At 47.2% G+C, this 14,506-nt stretch overlaps 1 protein-coding gene across 4 annotated transcripts in view; it reads left to right on the forward strand.

Annotated features, from left to right (window-relative positions):
• Mcph1 (microcephalin 1) overlaps positions 1-14,506 on the forward strand; it is a 193,111-nt gene that overhangs the window by 37,651 nt on the left and 140,954 nt on the right. For all 4 annotated transcript variants that reach the window (XM_005334356.5, XM_078030761.1, XM_078030762.1 and 1 more), the window contains one exon: positions 3,439-3,536. In XM_005334356.5, coding sequence (XP_005334413.2) covers positions 3,439-3,536 — 98 coding nt within the window. The remainder of the gene's footprint in view (positions 1-3,438; positions 3,537-14,506) is intronic.

A 14,506-nucleotide genomic window follows, 5' to 3' on the forward strand; every position in this document is an offset into this window, starting at 1 on the left:
AATCTATTGTAGACCATGATTAGATCATCCCCCCCCCAAGTTAAAGTGAACTTGGTTGTAACGGCTGAGAGCACAGTCCCAGATGAGGCTGTTAATAAACTGCACATATCCCAGTGGTAGGAAGTGTCTATCCTGTCTTAAGGTTTTTTCCCCACAGTTTTAAGCTTTTTGCATTCTTCTTAAATTTATTATTCATATCTTGGACTCAAATATTCCCATTAAAAAGAGTTCCCATTAGGATAATATTTAGATGGTATTACGCTATTTGCATGTTAAAATCATGGGTTCTTAAATTGCCTTCAGAAGCCTTTTTGGCCCTTGAATCCTGCATGGTGCTCCTACACGTGACTCATTTGTCAGATACACCAGTGTCCTTCACCTGCCTGCTGTCCTGGAGTAGGAAGAGGGATGTGCAGAAGGCAGACCTTGGAAAGGACAGGCAGACCTTCAACACGGGCTGCTCTCCTCTTTCTCAGCACCCTCTTCCCCTCTCCCTCCTTCCCCGGGACTTGATTCACTACTGTCCTCATGCTGCCTTAGCCTGGTCCTGCCTCTGCAGGGATCCCATCCCACGTTCCCCCAGTATCAACTCTTCTTAACCACACTTATGTGCGTTGAGAGGCGGAGATGGTGATGCACGCTGAGAGGTGAATGACCCTTTGCTAGCTTTCCTTGGTGTGACTGTGATATTATACAAACTTCTAAATGGTGAAGCTTCAGATAATACAGCATGACAAATTCGGCAGTGATGAAGTTCTTTTATCTCTGAATTTGGTTATTCTATGAAAACTTAGACCTGAATCACTGGAAAGAAGCTAGCATGAGGAGTGGGGGTTTGATAAGGAGATGCTGAGCACTGAACTGTGACCCCTGAAAATTCTTGTGTTGGAGCCTTGCCCCCGAATGTGCTGACATTTGGAGTCTGGACTTTGGGATAGGATCGGGCTTGGAGGAGGTCATGAGGCTGGGCTGTCATGGTGCCGAACTGCCTTTAAAGGATGAGAGACCCCTGAGGCTTGCTCTTCTGAGCCCTGTGGAGGCGGCTTCTGCAAGCCAGGGAGAGAACCTGCACCAGAACCTGTCACGTCACTTGGATCTCAGTCTCCAGGACTGAGAAAATCCATTTGTTGCTCAGGCCACTTGGTCTGTGGTGTGGGGTCACAGCAGCCTAAGCTGATTAAGATGTCCATCAAACCAGGCTGTGATGGAGGGAGAGGGATGAGGGTGAGACTGTGGGCATGACGTACTGCAGTTCCTGAGACTGTCAAAATAGATGTCCACTAACTCATTGGATATATCCATTCATACCCTACCTGGGATTTCTGGACAAGGGACAGAATCGAGACTCTCCGTAAGGCCCACTTTAAGGGGGCAAAGGGTGAGTGTTGAAGTCATCTAGGGAAGAAGCCTGTGAACGACCCATGACACAGGAGCACTCGGGAGAAGTAGGTGGGAACCAGAGATGGCAGGTAGACCTGCCTCCGGATCTGCAGCAGGTGGACACTGAGCCACCGTGCACACTCGGCTGCTTTCGGCTTCCTGATTAAAATCTGCAGAGAAGACTTCAGTAAATCGCTGGTGAATGGGCAGAAGGTTGGAAATGTAAGTCTTTGACTTCCATCATTTTGTGACTGCAAGACCTGTGGAATTGTGAAAATGCACCGTGATTGTTGGTCTTGATGTTGAGGTGGTCATGATGCTCTGTCTAGAGCTTCTGCCTGCAGAATGCTTTGCTACCTGTCTCTGTTAGTCAAGAACCGAGGCAAGTACTGAAGCACGTGGCTGCTGACCTTTTTTCAATACACTAGGAAGCTGCAGACTTGCGCATGATTCAGTATTGAGAGACTTCATCCCTAAATTATCCTTAGTCCTGTTTAATTTTGATATACTCTTGCTTTCAATATATTTTAAAATGAAAATGAATAGCGGTTACAATTAACACTGATTCTAATCTTCTGGTTGTTTTTAGTCTTAGACCTTAAAGATGAAGGGCAGGTTCATCCAGATTCCACCATAGGGCTTAGGAGTTCTCAGCACTTAAACAAGACTACTGAAAATCACAGGAGTGAACAGCAGTAGGAAACTCGGCTAGATCTTGGCACAAACTGCATGACATCCTCCCACACAGCCTCTCGCCTCCTGCTCTCTTCCATTGCTTGCTTGGCTGGCTGAGGTCTTTGTTTATGGGACAGTCACCTGGCGCTGAGCAGGGCTTGGGAAGACTGGACACTAGACTGCAGGGGACAGGGCATCACAGTGGCTGCCATTTCCAGAGGGACTAAGTGTAGGAGTTCATAGGCAGAGAATGTTGGTTTCTTGACTCGAAACCTGACCCTGAGATGTATCGGGACCAGGGTTGCGGATGACAATGAGTCTGGATTCAGGACAGTGCCTCACCATTGTTGTCCTATGTTTTTTGAACTGTTTTTTGAAGTTTTCAGATCAGACTCTCCACTTAGTTGTACTTGGTTATATCATTGTGTCCTGTGTGTAGACTTCCTTAAGCAATGTGAACTTTGGGAGTACTGACATTTTTTGCATCATGTGTACTTCCTTTCCTGTTGGTTGGGCCAGTGTCTCATGCGTTTGCATCTCCAGAGGGAGCCTCTCGTCATTGGTGTTTGTTGATGAGCACATCAGTGAATGAGTGGGGTGTGCAGTTAGGCTGACCGTCACCTGACCAGGGCCGAAACCGTGGCCCCTGCAAGTGCCAGCATATCAGGACTGCATGATGGCCCTTGTTATGTCCTCAAAAAATCCAACTTTAGTTCACCAAGTGGGCGACTTGGGGTGCAGAGAGGATGGAGCGCCACGTACGGCATCAGCAGGAAGCAGGTGCACCCCAACATAGCTCTGTTCATCGTGGGTTTTGGGGGAGTCCACTCGGTACAGCACCTAACGGAACCACAGTGCACTCACTGGTGTGTCTTCATGGCAAGATATTGGCCTAAGATGGGAATCTTGGGGGAGCGTACCCAACTGTCATCGGCAGATTGAAATCTGGAGCTTTGCACTGTAGACTGTAGTGGAGAAACTCGCCCCAATGCTGAGATCACTTCCAGCCTCTCACCTAGAACCACCTTCTCCAAGGAGCTGCGTTTTGGTGATTGTGGTGCTACATTGCACATGTAAACCTCCCAAGCAATTCACTTAACTGGACAGTCAGGGACAACTCTGCCCGTGTGGTTACAGTGTAGCATCACATTTGTCCCTTTGATAATGCAAGACAAGGTATGCATATGTATGCCTTGGACTCTTGGACTCCTGGACTCCTGTCAGGCACAAGAATCTTCAAAGAGCAAGACATGCATGCTGAGTAGAGGCCCGCAGGTTCCCGTCACCACCGAACACAGTAAAAGGGACTCCTCATTGTTTTGCTGACATTGCTTCAGTGTTCATTCCACCTACACTCTAACCTTTGGTCCACTTGGGTTTTAGGTGCCACAAGGAAGGCTGCTCCAGAAGGCTCTCATGAAGGCTTTCAGGACAGCGGCCAGCCTCCTGAGAAATCGAAGGAAGGCGGGAAAGGCCAAAAGGTCAGTACGACATTGTAATGTTCCACCTTGCATGGAGGAAACGAGTCGGCAACTTATGTTCACTTAAAAAGTTGACTGTGGGTGAATGTCAGAGATCTGGATCTGACAGCTAGGGTCTCACTCGGGACAAGCTGGCCCTGTCACTCTGCCAGCAAGTTCCCTGGGGCCTGATGGGCTGTGCCCAGGTTAGTTGCCCTTTTGTAGCTTCAGCAAGTGTTTCCTGGACAGGGAGAGAACCCAGACAGCTTTGACCTAAGACTCTCAGCCTCGTTTGTATGAGGCCCAGGAGGCATCACTGAGAAACTTGAGTTAGAGCTACAGGGGGACCACAGAGCACCGAATGCCAAGACCAGCTTTGCTTCAGCCCGAGAGTTTCAGAAGTGCAAGTCTAGAGAGCGGTGCAGAGATGAGTGGTCACGGTTTATCATGCTGCACAGGTAATTGAGAAGGAGGAGACCTGTGTTTAACGTGCAATTCTAGGTGTGAAAGCTACAACTTCCTGGTACTTTGAGATCTAATGTGGAGTGGGGAGAGGCATTATGTCAGCATCTTAGGTTGTAACCAGCCGACAAAAACACTGTCTAGTTTCCTTGTATTAGGTCCTCTGCAGAACCGCACAGGGATTGGAGTAGTGAATTCAAGACAAGTTTCTGATCTATGGCTCACAGGCCTCGAGGGTCCTTAGTATCTCAGTTATTCCCTTTTGACCTGCGGAAATGGAGGTCTTCTCTGCTTGTTTTTGTTCCCTGTTAGATTTCAAGTTAATTTATGTTAAGCTGAAATTTGAGACATTTTAACTCAGTCATGTTTTTATGTGTAACTATATATTAAGGGATTAGATTTTATCAAGCACCAAACTTGTTTTTTTTTCTTTAAAAAACAAAAATAAACCTTGAATTTTAACATTAAGAAAAGTAAGTTCATGACCAGCTCTTCCATCAGCTAATTCCTGGAGACCTGCATGGACTGCAGTGGAGGGGGCTGGCCCTAGGGTATGGGGTGGCCTCTCACGTTGGTACCACTGGTTACCTGTAGTGATCCCTGCTTCTTCGCAGGTTGAAATAACATTAGAGAAGCACAGCGAGGCAAGCATATAAAGCAGGGTTGACTTAAAAAGGGGTAACAGACTTTTCCCAGGAGCGAGAAGGGGGCCATAGCTGATATCCTGGTATCTCAGTATACCAAGAAGTGAGGGTGATCTGCCTTTTTATGTCCTAGGCCTCCTTTTTTCCCACTCTCTTCTCCTTTCTCCTTCCTAGGAAATGCTAGATGGGATGGCCCTAAGGTGGAGAACAGGTGGGCTGGAGGGGCTGGGAATAGGATCCCTGCAGGAAGGGGCTGTAACTGACTACTCCCTGTAGGGGGGTTAGTCCCTGGGCAGGTTATCTGAGTAAGGTGGAGGAGGAGCTCTGAAGGAATCAACCTCTCAATCTCTCCATTCTCTGGGTCTGGCCTTGGCCTCTCTGCCTGTCTCACTCTGGCTTCTCTATCTTCACCTGAGGCCTGGCTTACCTGTCCCTTCTGAAGTTATGAAACAGATTGAAATTCAGTTGTCCTGTGGCCCGATGCTCTTTTTTTTTAATCTGAAGCTTGGAGTTGTGCATTCAGGTCATGTCTGCCTTGGCTGCCCTGCAGAGCAGGCCCAGTAGGGGTGGCTTATCCTGAATCTGTGCCATAGGAAGGTTCAGGGTAAAGATGGGCAGGTCGGGAAGATGGGGAAGTAGGAGCCTGTGGAGGCAGTAGCAGCTGCTGGAGGGGTTGGCCTGGGAATGGATGCCGGAACCTGCCGGAAGAGAGGTGCTAGAGTGGGCCCAAGCGCGCTGAGCCTCCGTGGTCCTCCGTAGCTTCACTGAGGTGGTGGTCTTTCTTGAGGGTCACTGGCCTTCCTGTCTTTGATCTGTTCTGAAAGTTCCCAGCTGTTACTCCGTCCCTTTTTCTCATGCCTCCGTGGCTGGGGGTGCAGTCACAGGTTGGCCTCTGTGGCCCACACGTCGTGGTTTCCTGTGGAGTGGTCCTCTCGCATCTTATTCATTCTGTGCATTTTTACTGACTTCTTGCCCATTTCATCCTTTCCTCTTCATCTGTCTGTTCTGGTGCTGAACACCCCCATTGAGCTTCCACATTTCGTACTTTTATCCTTGTAATTTGACTTTTGTCCCATAATTCTCTGCTAAAATCATTAAACCTTGTTTTATGTTTTTGAGCACGTGAAGCGCATGTCGCTTGGAATCTGCCTGATAACTCCATTTTGTTTTCTGTCCGTTTCTTGGTTTTCAGTCAGATGTCCCATGTCTCCTGTGCCTGGTTATCTTTGGTTTGTCTTCTAGTCAGGAGCTGGCATGAAGTTGTGCTTCTGTCCCGAGGCCGGGTGTCCCCAGGGAACTTAAGCCTCGTGTGCTGCTTTGAGTCTGTGGTTTGTTTTTCCTTGTTTATCACCTGGCTCCTGGGCGGTGTCTTCAGGTAGCGTGCGTGTGTGTGTGTGTGTGTGTGTGTGTGTGTGTGTGTGTGTGTGTGTGTGCATGCGTGCGCGTGCGTGTCTGTCTACACTCTGGCCAGCTTTTCTAATTGATCACAGTGAAGAGGTTGTATAAGACTATAGTCCACCTTTACGTTTCATTAAAAATGTAAGGTCAGGCAGCGGTGACCAAAAGGAGGCAGATTTTAAAAGGCTGCTGAGCGAGGCTTTATTGAGATTTCGCTCCCGGGCGGAACCCTCAGACCAGCAGAGTGGGTCTAAGCAGAAGTGTGGGGAGCGCGACCAGACTGGAATTTTACTGGGCTTAGGGCAGGAGGGGAGGGCTTGGGACAGGAAAAGGGGCCTTTAGAGTCCATTGTCCTACTGGGGTGGGTTGGGGGAGCTGGCTAAGATGCAGGATTGGCCAGGAGACCCTGCCGATAGGTGGTTCCGCGGCGCCTGCTTGGTGGTTCTTTGACGCGCACAGGTTGCTTTGACCCAACAAAGATGACTTCTGCAGACAGGGTTTCTGCTCTGGACCCTTCTGAGAAAGGGGCGATGAAAGACCAAGACGAGAGAAGGGCTTTCAAAAGGTGAACTTTCTAGTCCTTGTTTGCAAAAGATGTTTGAGATGAACTTAATTTCTTTCAAGAGTGAAAACGATTACTATTCAATGAGGAACTGTAGAATCTGAGGTAGAGCTTCTGTTATTAATTCTTATTGTTTATTAGCTTATTAACTTTTGATTCGGTATGTACTGTTAATGGGGGAAGTCGTGAAAGGAGGAGCCAGGAGACGGTGAACGGGAAATGACAGACCAGGCAGAGATTCACACAGGACTTGATCTGTCAGAGCGGACAAGTAAAGGCACATCTCTAGACAAGGGGGCCAAACCAGGCTTGGGGTTCGGGACTTTTATGAGGCAGGCTTGGGGATTAGAGCGCAGAGGGTCCTAGTGAAGTGGTTAAGGGTGGGGTTACTATGAGGGAGTGGTTAGCCTTTCTCAGAAAAGCCCTTGGGCAGGAAAGTAAATTTTTCTTAACAAGGCGGCTATCACTTAGCTGTCCAGATGCTAAGCAAGGACCTTACGTCACTGTATAAGTCAGTGGAAAAGTCAGACTTCCCTAATTGTTTTTGGTTTTTGTACCAGGGATTGAACCCAGGGGTGCTTAACCACTGAACCACATCCCCAACCCTTTTTATATCATTATTTTAGAGATGGGATCTCACGAAGTTGCTGAGAGCTTTGCTAAGTGCTGAAGCTGACCTTTAATTTGTGATCGTCCTGCCTTAGCCTCCCAAGCAGCTGTGATTACAGGTGTGCACCACTGTGCCTGGCCTTGTTGAGCCACTTTTGAGTTAAGCAATCCTCACCTCTATCCTCTTGGCTTATAAATTGTAGGTCACTGGCAGAGAAGGATGGTAGACCCCAACTGGTGCTAGCACTCTGGTAAAGCACATGAATGTTTTTTTTCCTCTAAGGTTTTTTATTTTATGACTTCTCGGTTTACTCTTGTTGTTGAAGGGGTTATTAGCAGTGATTCATCCAAACGGCAGGTGATGTTTATTATTGTTTTCTTGGACATTCAGCATGAGTGTGATTACACACTGAGGGTTAGCCACACCTCCTTGAGGACGGCACGCTTCCTAACTGTCCGTGTAGGTTTCCTGTTGTTCATCCTGCTGCACGCAGGGAGATGGAGGCCTCCCGTGTGGTAGGAGCTTGGAGTGGCCCTCACTTGAGAGACGGCTTCCCGAGGCCAGAGCTGCTCTGGATTCCACGGGGTTTCCAGTGGGCTGTGATTACTCTGATAAGCCTCTCTTGGCACAGCCAGCCCAGAGTTGGCAGAGGTGGGCTGTGCTGGTTGTGACAGGTGCGGGAGCCAGCAGGTGTTACTTTATAAAGCCCCTGGACAATCAGCTGCCTCTTGATGGCCGCAGTTGATTTCAATTCCTATTAGCATGCTATTTTTTTTCTCTTTGTGTGAAAGAAAATATTTCTATAGAAAACATTAAATAGAATTTTCAAAGAGCTCCATCTTTTAGCATTATTTCCATGCCCTATTCTGAATGGCTGATTTTTGCCAGCATTGTGAAGTATGTGGTTCAGGAATCATCAAATGTGTTTGGACTGGAGGTGGTGGAAGCAAGGGCCAGGTGGGGTGGATCTCCTTAGGCCCTCAGTGGTCATCTTGGGCCACAAAGGAGTGGTATACTCCCTCCTGAGCAAGATCTTTTGGGGCACCGAGAGGAGCCACGTGAGGCTGTCCAAGGTCTACTGGTGGGCGGTCAGTGCTCTGGGCAATGGAGAGTGCACAGGACCACTCTAAATACTTTTAGCTGCTGGTTTCTAAGGTCCAGTTTACCAAATGTTCCACTTGGCAGATATTTGCTAAATGATAATATACCATGGTAATTTGCTTTTAAAAATATCAAATTAATCAGTTTGGGATATGTAGAAACTCGAATAACTTCCTGCACAAGTAAGCTTGAGACCTTGTGTCTAGAAAAATTAAAGTGTATTCAGGAATGAGGGAACTGGGTGAGAAAATCGGCGCTCAGCCCTGGACCTGCCTGGTGCAGGCACCTGCCCTTCAGTGAGGGGGCGTCCACTCTTCAGTTCCGTCCCGCCTTCCCAGTGTCCGCAGAATGGACTCAGCTGATCGTGGACATCTGAATGTGACTCGCTGTGCCCAGTAAGATGTGAAAAGTCTTACGGCCTCCTGGGAGAGTTGTGGAAAGTGTTCCCCACTGGAGAGTCCTGGAGAGAAGTGGCTAGAACTGCCCTGACAGCAGTCCTGTGAGGCAGTGTGTCACCACTGTGCCTTTGTCCCCAGCCAGATCTCCTTATGATGAGCGATGTCCCAAGCAGCTGGGGCGGTGACTGCCTGCCCCATCCTAGGGCTTTAATTCTCTGCCTTTCCTTAAACTCCTTAATGCTAGCTCTTTAAAAAAAAAAAAAAAAATTAATACAATTCCACTGTAGGTTCTTAAGAAAATTATAGTCCTTAGTGCTGGGCACTGCAATAGACATAATCAATTCAAAGCAAACAATTCTAAGTTAATTGTAAACACTGCAAACAATCACGAAAAACCTATGACAGACCTATTACAGACACTCCCTCTGCGTGCTAAGCTCAAGAGCCTAAATATTTAGGAATGTAAGCTGTTGGACGTTACTCCAGGATAATTTTTTTAAAACATTTTTTTAGTTATAGATGGACCTTTATTTTTATGTGGTGCTGAGGATCGAACCTGGTGCCTCACACAGGCTAGGCAAATGCTCTACCACCAGTGAGCCCAAGCCCCACTCCAAGATAATCTTTAATTCTGTTTTTATTCCTTATTTAAAAAAATAATCATCAGTAAAGAGGGTGCATAGAAGAGTAACAATTGAAAACTGCAATTTAAAATCTAGGAGGCATTACTACTGAATTTGTTAGAAAATAAACTGAGGCATTTCAACTAGCATTTTTTGCCATACGCTTCTGAGTTTTGGGACATAAGTTAAGACTTGGTTCATATATCAATGGAGAATCCATTAAAGAAATGTCGTGATGGGTAAAAGTATGACTTAGGCAGTTGAAGGGGAAAGAAAGAATGGCCACGCACTTCTGCCCTTTTCAAAGCTTTATTCACTCGAATTAATACAATTCCACTCTAGGTTCTTAAGAAAATTATAGTCCTTAATGCAGGGCACTGCAATAGACATAATCAATTAAAAGCAAAAAATTCTAAGTTAATTGTAAACACTGCAAACACTTAATCATGGCAAACCTATTACAGACACTCCCTCTGTGTGCTAAGCTCAAGTGCCTGATCTAAAGTCCAAGCCTTAGGCCAAGTCCAGCAGATGCACACTCAGACCGCCCTGATCAGGTTAGGGACCAAGGCAGGCTTCTCCTGGGGTGGAGCTGATGGCAGGCGGAGAAGAGGGTTCTCATCAGGATCAAGATGTGGTTGTGGAGCTTGAGAGCAGTGAGGACCATGCACAGGACCAGGCAGGTAAGAACTGGGATGTCAGTCATGGTCCTCATCAGGCTTTCTGGCATGTAGGCATCGGTGTTGGCTGGCTGAAGGTCTGTTCATTTGCTCCGTCATTTATGTTAAATTTGGGGGCTTCTGCTTGCCCTTTCAGTCCCTATGGGCTATCACCAGGCTTCTCAGTGACATCTTTCATTCTAGGGTCAAGACATTTGGTGGCTTCCACACTGGTCTCTCACCTCTGACTTTGTCAGGGTAAAGGGTGAAGATGTCACTCTGAGTTTTATCAGGGTTGTGGAAAGTGACTTATCAGGCTATGCCTGATGACAATATTGGAGGGCTCTGTAGTCGTGACTGGTAGGAACTGCAGTTTATTTTAAAATGGAATTAATAAGGCTAAGGCCCTTCTCAGGTTAATCCTTAGGTCATCCTTAAAAGAACACCATGTACAATCACACTGTGTACAGTCAGCTTGGCATAAACCCTTATTATCTTCATTATCGGTGATCTTTTATTTCAAACACTTGTTTTTGAAGTTATACTATTTCATTTTTATGCAGAATTGTTTTCATTTTAAAATATTTACAATTTGTTTCTCAAAGGCACTAAAATCTGTTAGTATTAATAGAGTTGTTGGTTCTTAGGGATTTCCCCCCACACAACACACACCTTTTTTCTACATGGTTCTATTTAGGTGAATGTTAACTAAAGGAAGGACTGTGGATAGAAAAAACTGCTTCTGACTCCCAGTTAAGTGTAGAATTTGTGGTGTAACCCTGGGAGGATTTGCAGGTGGTGGTTGCATGTGTCTCAAATAGCAACACTAACCAGGAAACTCCACAGATTTGCAAAACCCCTCCAGGTTTTTTGATAAGTCTTGGGTTGTATGTAGAGTGTGGCTGATGAAAGGAGTCTTTCTGCCCTACATGTAAAGGTAGGCAACTTGACCTGACTTTTAAGTACGAGGGATTTAAGTACTAGGAATGGAACCTAGGGGCACTCTACTGCTGAGCTGCATCCCCAGACCTAGACCTTTCTTTTTCTTTTCTCTCTTTCTCTCTCTCTCTCTCTCTCTCTCTCTCTCTCTCTCTCTCTCTCTCTCTCTCTCTCTTTCTCTTTTTCTCTTTCTCTCTTTTTCTCTTTCTCTTTCTCTCTTTTTCTTCTCTCTTTCTTTCTTTCTTTCTCTCTTTCTTTCCTTCTTTCTTTCTTTCCTTCCTTCTTTCTTTCCTTCTTTCTTTCCTTCCTTCTTTCCTTCCTTCTTTCCTTCCTTCTTTCCTTCCTTCTTTCCTTCCTTCTTTCCTTCTTTCCTTCTTTCCTTCCTTCTTTCCTTCTTCCTTCCTTCCTTTCCTCCCTTCCTTCCTTTCCTCCTGTCCTCCTTTCCTTCCTTCCTTTCCTCCTTTCCTTCCTTCCTTTCCTCCTTTCCTTCCTTCCTTTCCTCCTTTCCTTCCTTCCTTTCCTCCTTTCTTTCAACAGGACCTCACTAGGTGCCGAGGTTGGCTAGAATTTGAGCTTTTCCTGCCTCTAGCCTCCTAGGTTGCTGGGATTACAGGCGTGCACCATGGTGCCCAGCAAGTGTGGCTTTTAAAGTCCTCATCAAATGATTGACAGTGTGAAAGCATGTGGGCAGAGGTTCTGCACTATGTGGGGCAGTGGTGTCCCTACAGAGCCCCAGGTTTAGCCTGTGAGAGCCCCCTTGAAGGCACCCTTGTCCCGCACACTGAGGCACATCCTTCGGCACATTCTTTCCTGGAACAACAAGGCCTCGGCTCCTCCTTGCTACCCACTCCCAGGGTCTGTTCTGTGGGATGGAGAAGGGGTGCAAAAGCAGGGTCCAGGGCCAGGTGCCACCCTTGCGGCAGCGTCTACCCTGCCCCTTGAACCAGAGAGGGAGTGTGTGTTGACCCAGGCCAAGGGTTGGGTTTCGCAGCTACATCTGATAAAGCATCTTGGATCTCTAGCAACGTGGGCATCGGTGGTGACTTACTTGGTTGTACACTTTGTTTGCTTTTCACTGTAGAAATCCACCCTCATCCAGGCCAGTGGGCCTTCAGAATTTACAATGATGCTGCGCTGATCACTATTATCATTGCTGAGAACATATAGAAAAGATGATATGCTTTTTAGGAAAAATTACTCAAATATTAGGAGTCTCTGGAATTCTAAACAAAGATTCCATATAAGGAAGGAAAATGAAGTTATGAACTATTGATATAAAGAAGTACTTAGGTCCAGTTTTCAGCTTTGCAGAACGTGAAATCCATCAGGTGAAAGGCGGGGATCAACAGCATGAAGGACACATTGTGAGCTGCTTGGTTGTGAGCATGGAGCCTGGGGACATGGGCAAGGCCCTTTAGAAGAAGAATGACGTGGCCTCCAGGACTCTGATCAAAGAATATCCACAGGGAGAGGTGTGAGGGCACTTCTCCAGAGTTTGTTTTTTGTCATATTTGACTCGGTCTGTTTAATTTTCTCTCTAGTCAAAATTCATATGATTGATTCTGATAGTGCTCATATATTTACATGGACTTATCAATAGCTTATCAGTAGTGAACAGATCACTAATCTTTGCACATATGTGGACTATCTCCTTACTTCATTTCTTTTAAAGGAAAAGTAGCTTTTACTATTTACCTAAAAACTGGTACCTAAACCCAAAAGACTTCAAAGCATGTTTTAATTTTTTTTAATTGCTAATAAAACAAGTACATTTGTTTGACTTACTTTTGATCTTAGTAAAAGAAATCAACCACCGCATTTCCCAAATGTCATGCTCTCCCTTCCCTCCCTTCCTCACCCCCTGCCCCCCCATTTTTGGAGCCAGTGCAGTGATCCAGGTGCCCACTGGCTTCTGGCTGGGGTGTCTCCTGGCCTATCGGGCTTTGTCACTGCATGGACCAGCACCTTCCCGTCCAGGAAGAGTCCTGCCTCTTCTATTTCCATTGAATAACAATCAAAAACATAAAAGGCTTGTTTTCTTTTTGTAATGGGTACTTCAAAAAGGGAAAAGATGTGACCAGAGTGGAAAATAAATGTTATATAAATGCACTTGCAAACAGCAGCTTCAAGTTTCTAGCTTTTCTGGGGGCTATCTGCTAGTATCATCTTGATGTTTTTCCATATCTGAGACCTTCGTGCAATAGGCTGGATGTTAGCGTTGTGTGCTTATGCATTCGTTTGTTCTTGAGTTGCATAAATGTAGTGAGCCCATGAACACACATAAGCCTGTGGGGCCCCAAACCATGCCCTGCTGCCAGCTGTGCCCTGCTGCCAGCATACCGAGACAATCGGTGGACCCCTCACTTTGTGGAGGCTTCTTTGGGCTCCATCAGTGGCAGATGTACAGATGGTTCTTAACCTGTGACGTCCCGGGCTGGGGAACACCCACAGCACTGCTGTAGGCCGTTCCTTCCTTCCTAGTAAGATTAGGAAGGTCCCTCTTTTCTCTGAACTCGTCCATTGCCAGGTGACTAGCCTGATTCTCTCTCCAATTCTCTGCACAAGAGTTGGCCACGGTCTAAGGACTGCTGTTCTTAAGGTGTTGCCATTGTTGAGAAGTAGAAGATGTTCATGGCTTAATCCTCCACGGCTATACTCCACCAGAAGTAAACAGAAGTCCTGTTGCAGTGCTGGGGATTGAACCTGGGGCCTCACACTGGTAGGCTAGTGCTGTACTACTGAGCCATATCCCAGCCCATTTTTCTTTTGAGTTGGGGTCTCCCGGAGTTGCCCAAGCTGGCCTCACCCTCGCAACTCCCTGCCTGTGCCTCCTGCCTGGCTGGGCCAGCAGCCCTGAGCCTCTGTGGCAGAGAGAGACGGCCCAGGAGGCCCTCTGTCACCCATGTCCACCTGCGCAGAACCCCTGCTGCCCTTGGGCGTTGCCACTCCCGTCATGGAGTCCAGCGTCCCCTTCTCGTCCCCATGGGTGTGTGGCACCTCCACCCTTTCCCATCCAGGCTTTTGTGGGAGTCACCTCTGTCCCCTGACCTCCACTTGGGACAGTTATTTGCTGCCCTAAGAGCTTCTACAACATCTGTCACCTAGGCAGCATCTTGGTGAAGCCAGGGGCACCTCTCCAGGCTCCCCGGAGCCACTGTCTTTCACAGCGCCCTCTGCAGGCCTTTCCCACGGCCAACTCCTCTTCCTCCTCGCAGCCTGAGCTTGTCACTTGTTGCTGTAAGGTGCTGGGCAGAGTTCTCCTCCCTCTGCACTCTGGACTGTGCTTGTGTCTGATCATGATATGATTGGATTGTAATGGCTTGAGAATGGTAGAGGAGGCCCTCGGAATCCTAGTGGCTTCCCGAGGGCAGGGGTGACCTGACCACCTCTGTATCGCCAACCTGGTCCTGTGACTGGTGCCTTGCTGTGGCCTACACGTATGTCAGCCCTGACTGGGCCATGTCCAGGGACAGTGCCCTTTCTCAGAGGAAACCTGAGTCTGTCTACTCTAATTATGCCAGGGCTTCCTCCTCCTCTGTCAATTTTAATTTGAAACCCACCAAAGGCAAACTTGGAAGTTTTTTTATAGCTTTAT

This window comes from Ictidomys tridecemlineatus, chromosome 14 (assembly GCF_052094955.1).
Source record: "Ictidomys tridecemlineatus isolate mIctTri1 chromosome 14, mIctTri1.hap1, whole genome shotgun sequence".
In the NCBI taxonomy this organism is placed as follows: Eukaryota; Metazoa; Chordata; class Mammalia; order Rodentia; family Sciuridae; genus Ictidomys; species Ictidomys tridecemlineatus.